The 13949-nt window shown below is 31.3% G+C and overlaps 1 protein-coding gene across 2 annotated transcripts in view; it reads right to left on the minus strand.

Moving 5' to 3' along the window:
- The window catches only part of LOC145318702 (tropomyosin-like), a 23659-nt gene extending 10009 nt beyond the window's left edge, over positions 1 to 13650 (minus strand). The window contains exons 1-4 of one of the 2 annotated variants that reach the window (XM_080160152.1): positions 13605 to 13650; positions 2980 to 3062; positions 2395 to 2457; positions 1940 to 2039 (exon numbers count right to left, since the gene is read on the minus strand). In XM_080160152.1, coding sequence (XP_080016278.1) covers positions 1940 to 2039; positions 2395 to 2456 — 162 coding nt within the window. In that variant the 5' untranslated portion in view covers position 2457; positions 2980 to 3062; positions 13605 to 13650. Of the gene's footprint in view, positions 1 to 1939; positions 2040 to 2394; positions 2461 to 2979; positions 3063 to 13604 lie in introns of both variants that reach the window. The other variant, XM_080160153.1, reaches the window with a different exon arrangement.
- Between the last annotated feature and the right edge of the window lie 299 nt (positions 13651 to 13949).

Raw genomic sequence — 13949 nt, forward strand, 5'->3', positions numbered from 1 at the left:
GCCCTATTTCGAGAGAGTTATTTACTATTGTGACATAATAAAGGACACCAGCCATACAAGGCGAAGTTTTGACAGCATCTATTAGATTGAAATTAAAATCTATTTTTTTTATTTTACAAAAGATTTAACATTAGTTTATATGTTGATGAATCTTCAACCCAGGCTAAAGTTAATAGTAAATATTGTAAAAATATTAATATTAAAACTGCCACCTCTTACCTACTGAAAAAATATGAGACCTAGCTAGTCTGATATATTTGTTATCTATAAAAATAACAGACTTTGCATTCCTTTATTTTTACATATTTTTCAACCTTGAACAGATAAAAGAAGCTTTTGTTTGTCAATATTTTTTTTTAGTTTTTAAAACAAAGAAGGATTTATTCAAAATTGGCACAGCTTTAAAGCATTATATTTGTATTTTAGAAAGAGCTATCATTGTCCCTCTAAGAATAAATTGTATATTGAAGTTTACAACACAATTGTGTAATTTTACAAAATGTAAAAATTATACAAATATTTAATGTCTTTAAAATGCAGATAATTAGTTATATGCAGTAGATACGCTCTTAAGTTTAAAAGTAAGACTGCATGCAGTCAAATTATAAACGTGTTCCTAAAGAACGTGTCCTAACTTTTGTGATTTTGTTTTAACCCATTCGTGACGAGCAAACAAAGTTCAAAGTTTTGATTTCAATAATTACTCAACAGAATTCAAAAAGTAAGGTGTCAAATTAAAGATCTTACTATTTCTGCTCATAATGGCAATTTTCTTCTTTTTTTTGTTGCATTTTAGTACCTTAAAACCAACTTAATTCTAAAAAACTTAAATTACTTGAAAAATAACAGGTCTACAAAAAACCGATTGCATATATAAATGTTATGGATTGGATTATTTTACATCTAATAATTACTAAAAACAACGACTAGCTATTTTTTTAATTACGAAAGTTAGGACACGTTCTTTAGTTGTTTTCCATCTGAGAATGATTAAAGGTTGTCCCTAGTGACAAACTAAAAGTAAAACAGCAAAAAATGATGATATTGGACAGACTGTTTAAGGGTAAATGTTCCTGGTATCTAAATCGACTATAACTCTAAAATTAAGTATTACTATTAGATACCTATATGTTCTATATGAATTGTGGAGCATTTTTTACAACAATAATTTTGCCTCAACAGCGAGCAGCGACCATAATTTTTTTTTAAAGAATCCACCTCAGATTTTTTGTGCTTAACTACTTATATGATTGTTGTCATCCTTGTACATATTTAACTTGTTTAGAAAAATATATTTAATTTTCCCCAGGTTCTTACAACGTATTTACGACCGGTCAAGCTTTCAAACAAAAAGTAAAAGTTGAAACTGCGCAGGGAGATATTGGATTGTTAATTGTATCGGTCCCCAAAAGTTTAGAAACCTTTCTAAATCTTAAAACTTTGGGTACTTTGTTAATTTACGACAGGTCAAGATTTCTAACAAAAGGTAAAAGTTAAAACTGCACAGGGAGACATTGGACTGTTAAGTGTATCGGTGGTACCCATTTTTTTAAAAACCCTAATTCATCTTAAAAACGTTGGGTACTTTAATTGATTTGGGTCAAATTAGCAATGTAAGAACTTTTCAATATAAAATTTTATTATACCGCAGAAGGAATTTTCATAACTGCGAATGAATATCAATTTATCGTCCATCCTCTTATCCCTTATGATCCCTGAAACTGCGCTGCAATAATGATTTTCATATTTCTAGTTGTGCCGAAGCTACTCTAGAATTATTATCTGTCATATTTTCTCAGCTGCTAGAAAGAAGAACTGGCCCATTTTGATAAGCCAATCACCTTCTTGGTGTTTATTATGTATATATATTGCAAGAATAATAATAATTTTACATAAAGTTATGACTTTTAGACAAAGGTTGTGCAATCCAAGTGCTTACCTCGAGCTGTTGAGCCTTCTTGACAAGGTCAGCAACTTCCTCCTCTGCTTTCTCAGCACGGATCTTGGCATCCTTGGCGGCCTGCTCGCAGGCATCAGATCTAAACAAGGATTGGATAATGGAGAATAATTAAAATTCTGACTAAAATTATTTGTAAATCTGTCATAAAAATCCACATCTGATTCTGCATCAATACAAAAATGCATTAAAAATCAACTTTATAATCGTAGATATAGAGTAGTTACACTTTCTAAATTGTACCCTAATGTTACAGGAATCAATCGCCTTACAAGTTTCCATATTATAATGTGTAGATTAATGAACCGATCTATCCATTTCGTACGAAATGTATACCTAAAAGGTATAAAATAAAAGAATAATTTACCCGCCCTCCTAAAGATATGACTACTATATGACTCTACCCCCTCCCCCACCCCCAAAGATATGTCTACTACCTGTCCATGGCATTGTCCTTCTCGACCTTCATGGCCTGCATCTTCTTCTTGATGGCGTCCATTCTGTTGCCGATGGTAATATTTCTTATTTTGTTTGTGCATATATTATTAACAATTAATTATCAATGTGTTTTGTCAAACGCTTTGCTTCAATCAAAGTAACATAAAATTACTCAGAAAAAATAAGATTGTAAATTATATTGGCCCCAAAAGCTTTTTTAACACTTCTCTTATTTGTTGGCTTATAAGCTTTGGGCACTTTTAATTAAATCATGATTTATCAACTATCAGGGTACTAACTATCCAACCAATAACCCAAATCTACAAAAGGGATAACTTGTTATCATCATTAGGGCTTTAAACCAAATATAACCTAACTCAGCGTGACCAAAAGTAATAAACAAACAAACTAAAAACTACCACCCCCCCCCCTTTATTTTCAATTTATTTCTAAAATTGGAAGTTGGATTGGTTATTAGGCACAACGAGGTTCTTTGTGTGAAAGCGCCCTTTGCTTATCCATCTTCCTTACCACGATCATGCCTAATCCCAAAATGTTGTACTAGTTGCAAAATAAGATAATCCCTGTTGTTTTATCTGCTGTAGCAGTGGCGGGGCTGAGAAATTAGAGTTGCTGCGTAGGGGTTGCGGGCTCAACAATGAGTCAACTGAAATAAAAATAAAAATTTTGAAAAATTACATCTTATGATAATTAGTTTTCTAATAGCTGGACAGGGTGTCTCAAAAAATCAGCCTTGTGACGTCATTAAAATGAGAGATTATCCATCTCTTTTTCTTTCCCACTTCTCCTCTCATCTCCCTCATTTTTATAACGTCACATGGCTTTTTGAGACACTTTCTCCAGGTACAGTTTTAGTTATGTACAATACATTAGTAATGTATCTTTAGGCATATAGATAACTAAATGTTCTTTTTTTATTGAACAATGTCATTCTCTTTCAGCTATAAACTTTATCAAAAATAGCATAAAACCAATAGACAGTGCTACAAATCTTAATTAATTCTTTTTTATATATAATGCTACTTAATATAATAATGTAAAAGCTATTTATTCTAATATATAAAAATATAAAAATGTAGTTATATGCCACTTATTCTAATAAAATAAATAGGAAAAAGGAAAAACATCTAAGAACTAGTTTATAAATATTTTTTTTTTCAAAACCGCCAAATATAAAAAGCAGTCTAAGAGTTATCTAGCTGCCAATGATATCAAATGAACACATTCTATGTTGAATTTTTATTTGAAAAATCAGACCTCTATCGTTTATATCCTTTGAGAATTTTAATTTTGTTAACTTTCTCGGACGGACGGATGGACTGACCATAGCTGTATAGTAGCTTGTGCTACAAAAAGATATGATATAAAAGAAATGTAGACAAAATAAATTGGTAACCGAACTTGCAAATGATAATCAAATAAATGGAGAAAGATTTTCTAAATCTCTGCTCAAATGAAAATACAACCAAAGTATATTTTCTAAAGTAATGGCAAGACTGTTTGCCTGTCTGTTAATCTCAGACTGTTTTGATTGTTTTTTGAAGCTCAACCTAACCAACCTCCTCACTAACCTATCCTTTTCATTTAAATTGCTGCCCTTTATTCTAATTGTTATGTTTTTTTTTGTCTACTTCAATGCTTTTGTAACGAACCAACCAACCAACCAAAAGATACTTTTTTGAAATATACTTTGTCTGTTCTTAAAATAGATTTGTAATAAATGCTTGTCCATCTGTAAAATGAGAAAGAAAATCCCTGAGATATCTTTTTCACTGTCTTTTTAAATCATTCTATAATTCCTTTTTATTTTCTATGAAATTTACACTTCTCTTTACGTTCTCTCTCTCTCTTTATTTATTTTTATTAATGGCTACGCCCCTAGAGGCTTCTAGGGACAGGTAAAATTGTTTCTTTTCAATCTATATTCAATTCAGCTATTTAACAAAAATATTTTTTTTCACCAATAGATGGTGTTAGTTATGATTTTAGCTAATTGCAAAAAGTCCGCAGAGTGGCATTTTTTTATTTAATATGTTTTTGTAGATTTCCCCCAAAATAGTAATAAACCTTCCCGGGACCTATGGAAAGCTACGTTGTAAAGGAGAACCATATCAGTTCAGTGGTTAGTAAGATCCTAAGGGACAGACAGACAGACACAGATCCTGTTACTTTTAAATAAAGATAGAAAATGTGTATTTGACCTGTAGAGTTGCATTGCCGCTTAAAATAAATGAAAAAGATATTTTGAATTTTCGTGAACAAGTAGGGGAGTTATTGTCTGACGAGTAAATTTAATCATCTTGATGCTTGTAATTTTGCTTTGTAATGTCAGACCTTGTTAGCTGTAGCTAATTTAACTTCTTTGGGTGCTTAGGTCGGGATGGATATTTATAAAATTATTTTTAAGAAAGCACAGCATTATACTTAGTTTAATGTTCAATAAACATAGGGAAACTTTAATTGTTAATAAGACTCTTATATTTAAAAACTTGGGTATAGTCCCTTCAATGACAACGCCCTTTAAGGGGCGTTTCGTTGTATTTTCACAGTAACTTTTGAATTTTGATAGGTTATTTTAGGTTAAGTTAGGTTATGTGATTGCCCCGCAGTTTTAGCTGGTTTAGAGCCCCGCAGTGGCTAGAAATAGAAGAAAAGATACTGTGAAAATACGACAAAACGCCCCTTAAGATGCGTTGTCATGAAAGGGACTATACCCAAAAACTTTTCAATATATGTATAATTTCATAGTTAACATTAGGCTTATGTCTATTGTCTACCTAAACCATAGTTTAAAATAATAATCCGTTGTTTTAGAGATCTAACTGAACATACACACACCTTTACATACTTTAGTGCATAGCAAGGAAAAAATCATTGAAATAAAAAGAAAAGAAGAAATTGTATTTGTAAGCCTAACTAAAGTGTATAATGACTTATGACCTGACCATAAAGGAAAGTTAGGGACAAAAGATTATATTTCCTTCCTTCCCCCTTTTACCACGAATATAGGGATATGTATATGAAAAAACAGCCATAATATGCGAAAATCTATTAATCTGAATGTATATAAAAAAATCCCCCAAAACCCAATAATAATCCTTTCGGATAAAATTGAATATAATCTTATCTCTTTGTCAAATCTCCCTTAATCCTATATTTTCACAAAATTCCTTATTTATGCCTTTTTAAAAAGAGTTAAAGCATCTTTAGAAGAAAGCTGTAAAGAATTATTATTAGGTTATGCATGAAAAAGTTACTTAAATTTTACTTACAACAAAAAGCAATTGAACATTGATGTCATAAAAGCTTTTGACTCTGTACATAACTTTAAATTTATTTGCGACAATGACTCATTAATTTAAATAAAATGCATTTGCTTTTGAAATTAAAAATTGCTGTTTTATAACTTTAATTAACATAAATGCATTTAAACCTTTCGATAATTATTTTAAATATGGACAAATATCCTTATTAGTTCTAATAAATCTAATAAACTGCCGATATAAGATTTGTAAATCAGCTGATATTAACCATCCCTCTAAATGTTCCTCCATGTCGAGAACAATTGCCCCCAATTTTATTTGACACAGAATATTTGTAAAAGATAAATTTTGACTTCGGAATGTTGAAAATGCCTATAAAGTTACTTTTATACATAGAATAATGACTTTAGGTAAATTAGAAATTTAAAAGTATTGAATTACAAAAATGTGTATTTCTAAAATCATTTAAAAGCATGGTAAACAGTTTTTAGTATATTATAATAAACTAGCGGCTACGCTCTATAAAAGCCTCTAGGGGCAGGGGCGTCCAAGCTTTTTATTTTGGGGGGGTAAAAATTTTTTAAGGGGGGGGTAATTCGGTTTTGGGGGGGTAAAATGGCGCGCGAAGCGCGCCGCAAATTTTTTTTACCCCCCCCCAAAATTTTTACCCCGGGGGTAAAATTTGCTTGGGGGGGGTAATTACCCCCCCTGAAATCTGTTGGCAAGGGTAAAATTTGTTTACCCCCCCCAAAAATTTACCCCCGGGGTAAAATTTTTTGGGAGGGTAAGTTAAATTTTAACAAAATTTTAGTATTAAAAATGCGCGCGAAGCGCGCAAAAATTTTTTTGTTAGATATTTTCTATTTTGGGGGGGGTAAATTTTAAATGGGGGGGGTAAAATGAAAAAAATTTTGACGGCACCCCCAAATTCGTTTGGGGGGGGTAATCGCCCCATTACCCCCCCCCCTTGGACGCCTATGTCTAGGGGCATTTAATGTGAGAGGGTAGAGGTACCCTCCCCTAAAATAGTTAAAAATCTTCAATGGACCCATATGACACTTCAATTTAAAGAAAAACCATATCGGATCCGCGATATGCAAGATCCTTCGCTATAGACAAAAAAGCTTACTACTTTATATAATAGGATTGTCAATTTGTTTTTTTTCATAATAAAAGAATTTATTTTAAACATATATTATTAATTTATAAGGAAACTCGCCTCCAGCCACCAGGGAAGGTTAGGGCAGGTCAGTAAAATGACCTAAAACCACCACATCACATTTAATAAACCTTCCAAGTAAATCATATTCGGACCATCATTTACAGAGATCTTTAGCTTCAGACATAAATCCTACAACTTTATACATTAGGATATGACATTCTAATTGTGTAATCTAGTTACAGAGTAGCTGTGCAGCTAAAACTTTTGTTACAGAATCATGCATAAGTATTTTGTGGCAGGAATACATAGCTCCTGTCATTAGTACTAACTAGTAACATTCCTTACACACACACACACACACACATACACACACACACATACACACACACACACACACATACACACACACAATTTACATGGACAAGAGAAAAACTATCTTATTCAAGACCAAATTCAATGTCTCATTTATAACTTAAAGCTTTAGACTATATCTAGCGGCTGTGCCCCTAGCATCTAGGGAGCTCTTTATTGAAAGGTGTATAGAAAATAGCCTAAAACTATCCAACGAATTATATCTGAAATAAAAATAGCCTAAAACATTCCCTGGACATATAAGAAGCTTTACTTTAAAGGAGAACCATATTGGATCAGTGTTTTGCGAAATCCTTCGCAAGAGACAAAACAGCTTACTACTTTCTATAGTTTAAGGATACAATACATATCTAAAAGTTCACTTTTTAAAATGATTTTATTTTATTTGTGTATCGAAAAGTTGGTGTCCCTTCCTCCTTGAAAATTCCACCTTGTCCCACAAACATAATCACGGACATACACCTGGCCCTACACCTCATTGGGAAGGTAGAATTACAGGTACAAATCTGGAATCAAAAGGATATTGAAAAACCAAAAAAAAAATTTCCCTCATTTTATGCAGATAAAAATATATGGTTTTACATTAAAAGTTGCAAATGATAACTAATTCAAAAAGAAAATGTATATTTGTAGAAAGGTATTAATTTATACTTAGATACTTAATACCTCTTATGCCTGATAAGCAGGTTAAAACTAAAATTGAGGGACAAAGGCAAACTAAGGACAGGTTAGAACAGAAAATAGGGACAACTAATCACTAAAATGCATAAAACTCATTTATCAGTTGTCTAATTCTAAATTCTTTCTTACTTATTCTCCTCTCTCTCTCTCTCTCTCTCTCTCTCTCTCTCTCTCTCTCTCTCTCTCTTATTATCACAAGTCCTTAATCCTTTTAAAATCTACAATCATTTTATTTATAACAAGTTGTTATCTAAATTATCTCAAGTATAATTTTTAGCAAGCAAAAGAGCATGGCATTCTTGTCATGACACCTATATATTGTAATCTGTAAATAAATCACTCAAATATTTCACTGACAAATACAAAAGATAATTTTGAAAACTGTGCCTGGAAAAAAATGTGTATGGCTGAAAATAAACATGCCCATACTATTTTGCCTGCTGATAGAATTATCAAATACAATATAAAAAGTGAAGCTCTAGATGTTTCCGAAAATTGTTTTTTTTTGGAAAGAGAAAAAACTGCCCGAGACTTGAGTTATGTGAAACTAAAATTTTGTTTGAAATTTTGAGGTAAATGCTATTTTTAGATACAAACATAACAATCTAACTTTCAAAATAAATACTTGCCAAATTAATTGTTAAAATTTCAGTATTATTATCTATAATACAAAGTAGCTTGATGTCTGTCCTTCCCTTAAGATCTCGGTAACCATTGAACCGATCGGATTATTTTCTTCAGGGTATATACCTATTGGTCCTTTGGTGGTTTAAAAACAAAAAATCCCTCCCCATTTTTTTTGTTTCTGGGGAAGTTAGTTCACATAAAAGAGGGCAGCACCATTAGTACTTAATTTTTATTTTATTTTTTTTTTCAATTACCTCTTGGGGCAGAGCCCATAGAGGCTATGGGCGAAACCGCTAGTATTACATAAAGTAGTAAGGTTTTTCGTAAGACTTCGATAAATAATTACAAATTAAGGTCTCCATTTAGGAAATCTTTCTATAAATCCTAGCTTGATTTTGGGATATTTTTATGGTCTGGCTAGAACAAGAAGCCACACCAAGAACCCTTGAGGTCACCATAGCCTTTTTTCCTATACCTACAAATACACAGCGAAGCAGGTTATAGTGCCTATAAAATGACGTCATACAATACAACTGACCAAAGATGCCAAAGATGAAGCTGCTGCTGGTGAAAATTTGTAAAAAAAAATACAAAGGAATTAAAAAATGCAAATTAACTTTTAAATGCATCTTTAAAAAGCAATGAGCTGAAGACAATGCACATTCAGCAAAAACAATTTTGTTGCTTTTTAAATCTAGTTCTAAAATTTAAATGAACATTTTTATTGTTTTGTTTACTTTGCTACTAATGCGCCCAAAAGAAAATCTTTTCTTTCTTTTTTCAGCCTTGGAATGAAAAGAAATGGAGACCCTAATGATTTTTTAATTGCCCAACATGTTAAGGAAAGAGTAAGAAAGAGGAGATTTTTTTCAAGGATAACATTTCTTATTTATCTCTTGTTGCTTTCAGACTAGAAGGACAAATATAAGGACAAGGATGACAACATGTAGCGAAGCACTGAAATTATGAAATAGACAAACGCACAAAGTCATTTTTATAACAAAGGAAGAGAGTATGCAAAAACCTAAAGCAAACCAAGAAACCTTTTTTTGTTTTTTTTGTCTTTGAAGCATGATCGAAAGACAGACGGACAAAACAATGCATAGACTAAATATGCATATGTCATAGGAATCTCCACTGAAATTTTCAGCTGTCTATCTTCAACAACAGCCAAGAAAATCACTTTTCCCCCATAGCGTTAAGGACTGATGGACGAACTGTTGGTCAGACAAAGTTAATAGAGTAGCTACGCTTCCAAAAGAATATTGAAGGTACAATTTAAAAAAGTAATTTAATCTTAATCATTCTTAGTTGTCTCAATTAATATCAAGCCATCATTAAGGATTAAATTCTTAAGGTGGTGAAGTAATCTTTTTTAAGAATTATGGGGTTAACACCTTTTTCCTCCCCCACCCCCCCCCCCCCAACCTTATGTCTAGCAAATTTTATTCATGAAAATCTTGTTTATTTATGAATAATCAATGTTTTTTTATTTTAATTCTACCTAATAATAAAGTAAACAATATGTCCTAAAGTAATGAGGGGAATTTTATTTCTTCTTTCAACAAAATTCCTGAAACATTTTTCTACACATTTTTATTTTCAATTGATAATGAGACAATTTACTGAGAAAAAGTATTTGCAACTTTTTTTAGTAGCAAAGCTTCCCTATAATTAACTTTCTCTGTCTTTTGTCAATTGCATGAAGATTTTTATTATTTTTCAACAAAAAAAATTCATAATGCTGGCCTACCATTTGTCAATTATAAATGTATACTGGTCTGCCATTGGTAATTTTATTCTGTGTTTTGGCCTATCATTGGTCATTGCTATTATATTGTGTCATTGTATATCTATAATACAAAGTAGAATGATGTCTGTCTGTCCTTCTGTCTGTCTGTCTGTCCGTCTGTCCCTTAAGATCTCGGTAACCACAGAACCGATCAGATTCTACTATTCAGGGTATATACCTAATGGTCCTGTGGTGGTTTTAAGCTATTTTCTCGGGGGGTGGGACACCCCCAACCCCCCAACTTATGGATGTTGTCATCCTTGTAACAGATTTAATCTTAATTACTGACAACATGCTCAAGGTAAGGACAGGAATTTTATTTAGTAAACAATATTATAACACATAAAAACAACAAAAAAGATTTTTCTTTCTAGATTTTTTTTTCAAGTCAGACAAAACCCCTTAATAATAAACATAATCCATAATACTTGATTATTTATTAAGTTTTGTTAATGCTTTTGTTAGGTTTTTTTAGAGCTGATAAAAGCCACGAAAAGCTATTAATGATTATTTCTATTGGCTTAAGACTGCCCAAAACTAAGCCATAATCCCTTTACTATATTTGTTTCGGGGCCAATTACTATCTATTTTGTCTTAAATTGAAAAGAATTTAAATTTAAATTCAATATGCAAAATCACAGAAGTTGTTGTTTTAAAAGGATAATATAAAAGTAGTAAAATTAAAGCTAATATTTCTAAATCCTGGCATTTAATAGGATAAAAAATTGTAAAACTATCTCTTTAAGTGGCCATTACTTTTAATGTTTATTGTTCTTCTATCTAATTTTTTTCTGATATTGTTATTTGAGAAACAAATATTTAAGGAGTCAAATATTTAGATTAACTTTGATTGATTTTTAATTTATGGAAATTAGTTGTAAAAATCTTTTTTTTGCATTTTAAGCATTTAAAAATTCCAGTCCCTTCTTTCCTGTTCTAAAAGTAAAATAGTTTACCTTAGGTAAATTTTTACAAAATTTTGTTTTTCTTTAAATTTAAAACTGACATTTTTTGCATTTGTAAATGTTTTTTACTTTGTTTAGGGGATAGTAGAGGAGAGAAGGGACATTTAAGTGAGGAAACTCGACATTATTTGCTAATTAATGTTGTCAGGACTAATGGAAACCTGCCCGGCAATTTTTTAAGCCCTAATTTGTATACAATATGCAAAGACAAACAAGGATAAATTAATTCATAAGTAGCACTACAATAACATATTAAAATAGAAAGAACAAGAAACTTTAACACAGAAAAATATTTAGAATTTTGAAGCAACATATTAAAAAACTATGAATAGTAAAATTGGGAATTGCGTTAAAACGGACAAAATGATTCCTAGAGTAGCTGCGCTACATTAAAAACGGATTTAACTAATTCTAGTTGACATATTCAGTATTTGTTACAAGCTGCAAGAATCAACAAATTTTGCATACAAAAAAACCCAGGGTCTAAAGGAATAAGACAATGGCATCCCAAATGATAATACACAAAATTACCCCTTCTGTAGACTATAACTAGTAGTTGAAACATTTGGAAAAAACCTTTTTGAAATTCAATAAAAGCCCCCAATGTTCATCAGTCAACGAATAAGAAAACGGTATTATAAAACTTTAAGGACTAGTGTAATAATGTCTACTTCCTCCATGTGTGGTTCTGAATTATCCCGCAAAATATATTTGGACAAAAAAACATTTTGATTGTATCCTTTAAAAGTGTGTTTCATTGGTTTTGTAGTTTTTATAAAAGTGATTGTAACTGACACAATATCGATATGATATGGAAATATATTATGTCGCAATTGTATTAAAAAAAGGTTGAGTTGACATAGTATTGACATAACGATATCATAAAGATATTACAACTATTAGTTGTGTTGACATAAGGGCAGACTAGGTTAGGTTGGATTTAGGAGAGCACATATTGTCAGAGCCCCACAAGTGTTTAGCTTCCCAAAGAGGCTAGAATAAGAAAAGGTTTTGTCTGATCAACCAATGTATCAACCTTAATTTTAACATTTTAAATCAAATTGTAATTTTTTTGTTAGGGAGTAAAAAAAACAAATACTGTGTTAAGGTCAAAGTACATTAAAATCCTATTAAAAGCATTTAATTCTGGTTTAAGTATAATAAAAAATATGCCTTGGGTAGCTATTAAAATTTAAAATCTTCCTCTACGGAAACAAAACTTTAATTAATTATAATAGAAATTATTTAAAAATTTGTTTTAAAAAAGGAACATAGACGATTGCACCCATTAGTAGCAAAGCTGTTAGAAATTTATTGCAAAATTTTCGAAAAAATATATTCAAAGCAATACAGACAGACGGACATACACGAACTCTTCCAGAGTAACTAAAACAAGGATGACAACATCCATAGAAGTGAAGCTCTGAAATGGAAGGACAAACGAACATTAACACTTGTTAAAACTTATCATGCAGAACATAAATGCAAAGTTTGAAATCGATAGAACAATTAAATCAACGAAAAGAACTAACCGTTACGGAAAGACGTAAGGACGGACGGACCTACCTTAATCATAGAAAAGGTTCGTTTTTAAAAAGAATCAATTAGGTAAGTTATTAGCGCGTTCAAACCCAGTTAAAGAATCAATGAACAAAAATGGAAATGTTATAGATTTATCTTTTAAGGGTTCATATAATAGGATAGTGAATTAATTTTGTGACACATGACGTACAAAGCCCATGCAGGATAAAAATAAATAAGAAAACATTGCCAGGCTAAATATTTTAATACTAATAATTATCTTACTATAAACAAAAAAAAATATTTAATACAAGCAATACTAGTTGATAAGTTTTATATTCTCCCCCAAAAAAGACTCTCTATTGATAAACACTACAAATTTCTAAAGATTAATCATTCAAACTATATAACAAGCATACCAATGCAGGTATTTAAGCTAGGTATAGCCGACAAGTAAAATAAATCTTTTATAATATTTGAAGGGCAAACGGCGAGGTCGTTAATTTTACTATGTGTTGCTCCATCAACGACAGTTTCGTTATTTATTTCCAATTGATTTCGTAACTGGTATAAGCTGATATTAATGTATCTTATCTTAAGAAAGTATTGATTTTTAAATGTCTTCTTTTGAAGACTAGATTTTAAACCAACAAAATTAAACTACAGCTTAAATAATACAATATACATTCTTTCAAGATGTCAAATGAAGTAAAAAATGTATATGTATATTTTTTTGATGAATTTGTTGAAAAAAATATAAGGTTAAAACTCAAACAATAAAATAGTATTTTGAAAGTTGACCTACCTGCTTCGCTAGCTAGCTGTAGACTGACCTCACCAACCTAATTCACTTCACAATACATATAATACATCAGGGTTAACTCATTTTTCTTCCCCCGCATTTTACCCATTTTTCATTCCCGCATTTCCCTTTTATAATATCCTTCTTTTCCCTTCATTTTTCCATTATTTGTTTCATCTATTGTCACCAGTTTTCTGTCCCTTTTGTTGACCCCCCACACCTCCTACTCCCCTGTACCTCGGTAAACAGGATAGGATGACCGCCCCCCCCCTCTCTGGCGCGTTTGACCTGAGAACCGTGTGTACCTGGCCGACTTTGTACTTGCGGCTAATGATCATGGTGCGCGTA

Source organism: Acartia tonsa, chromosome 5, assembly GCF_053477335.1.
Source record: "Acartia tonsa isolate MP-2025a chromosome 5, ASM5347733v1, whole genome shotgun sequence".
Taxonomy (NCBI): domain Eukaryota; kingdom Metazoa; phylum Arthropoda; class Copepoda; order Calanoida; family Acartiidae; genus Acartia; species Acartia tonsa.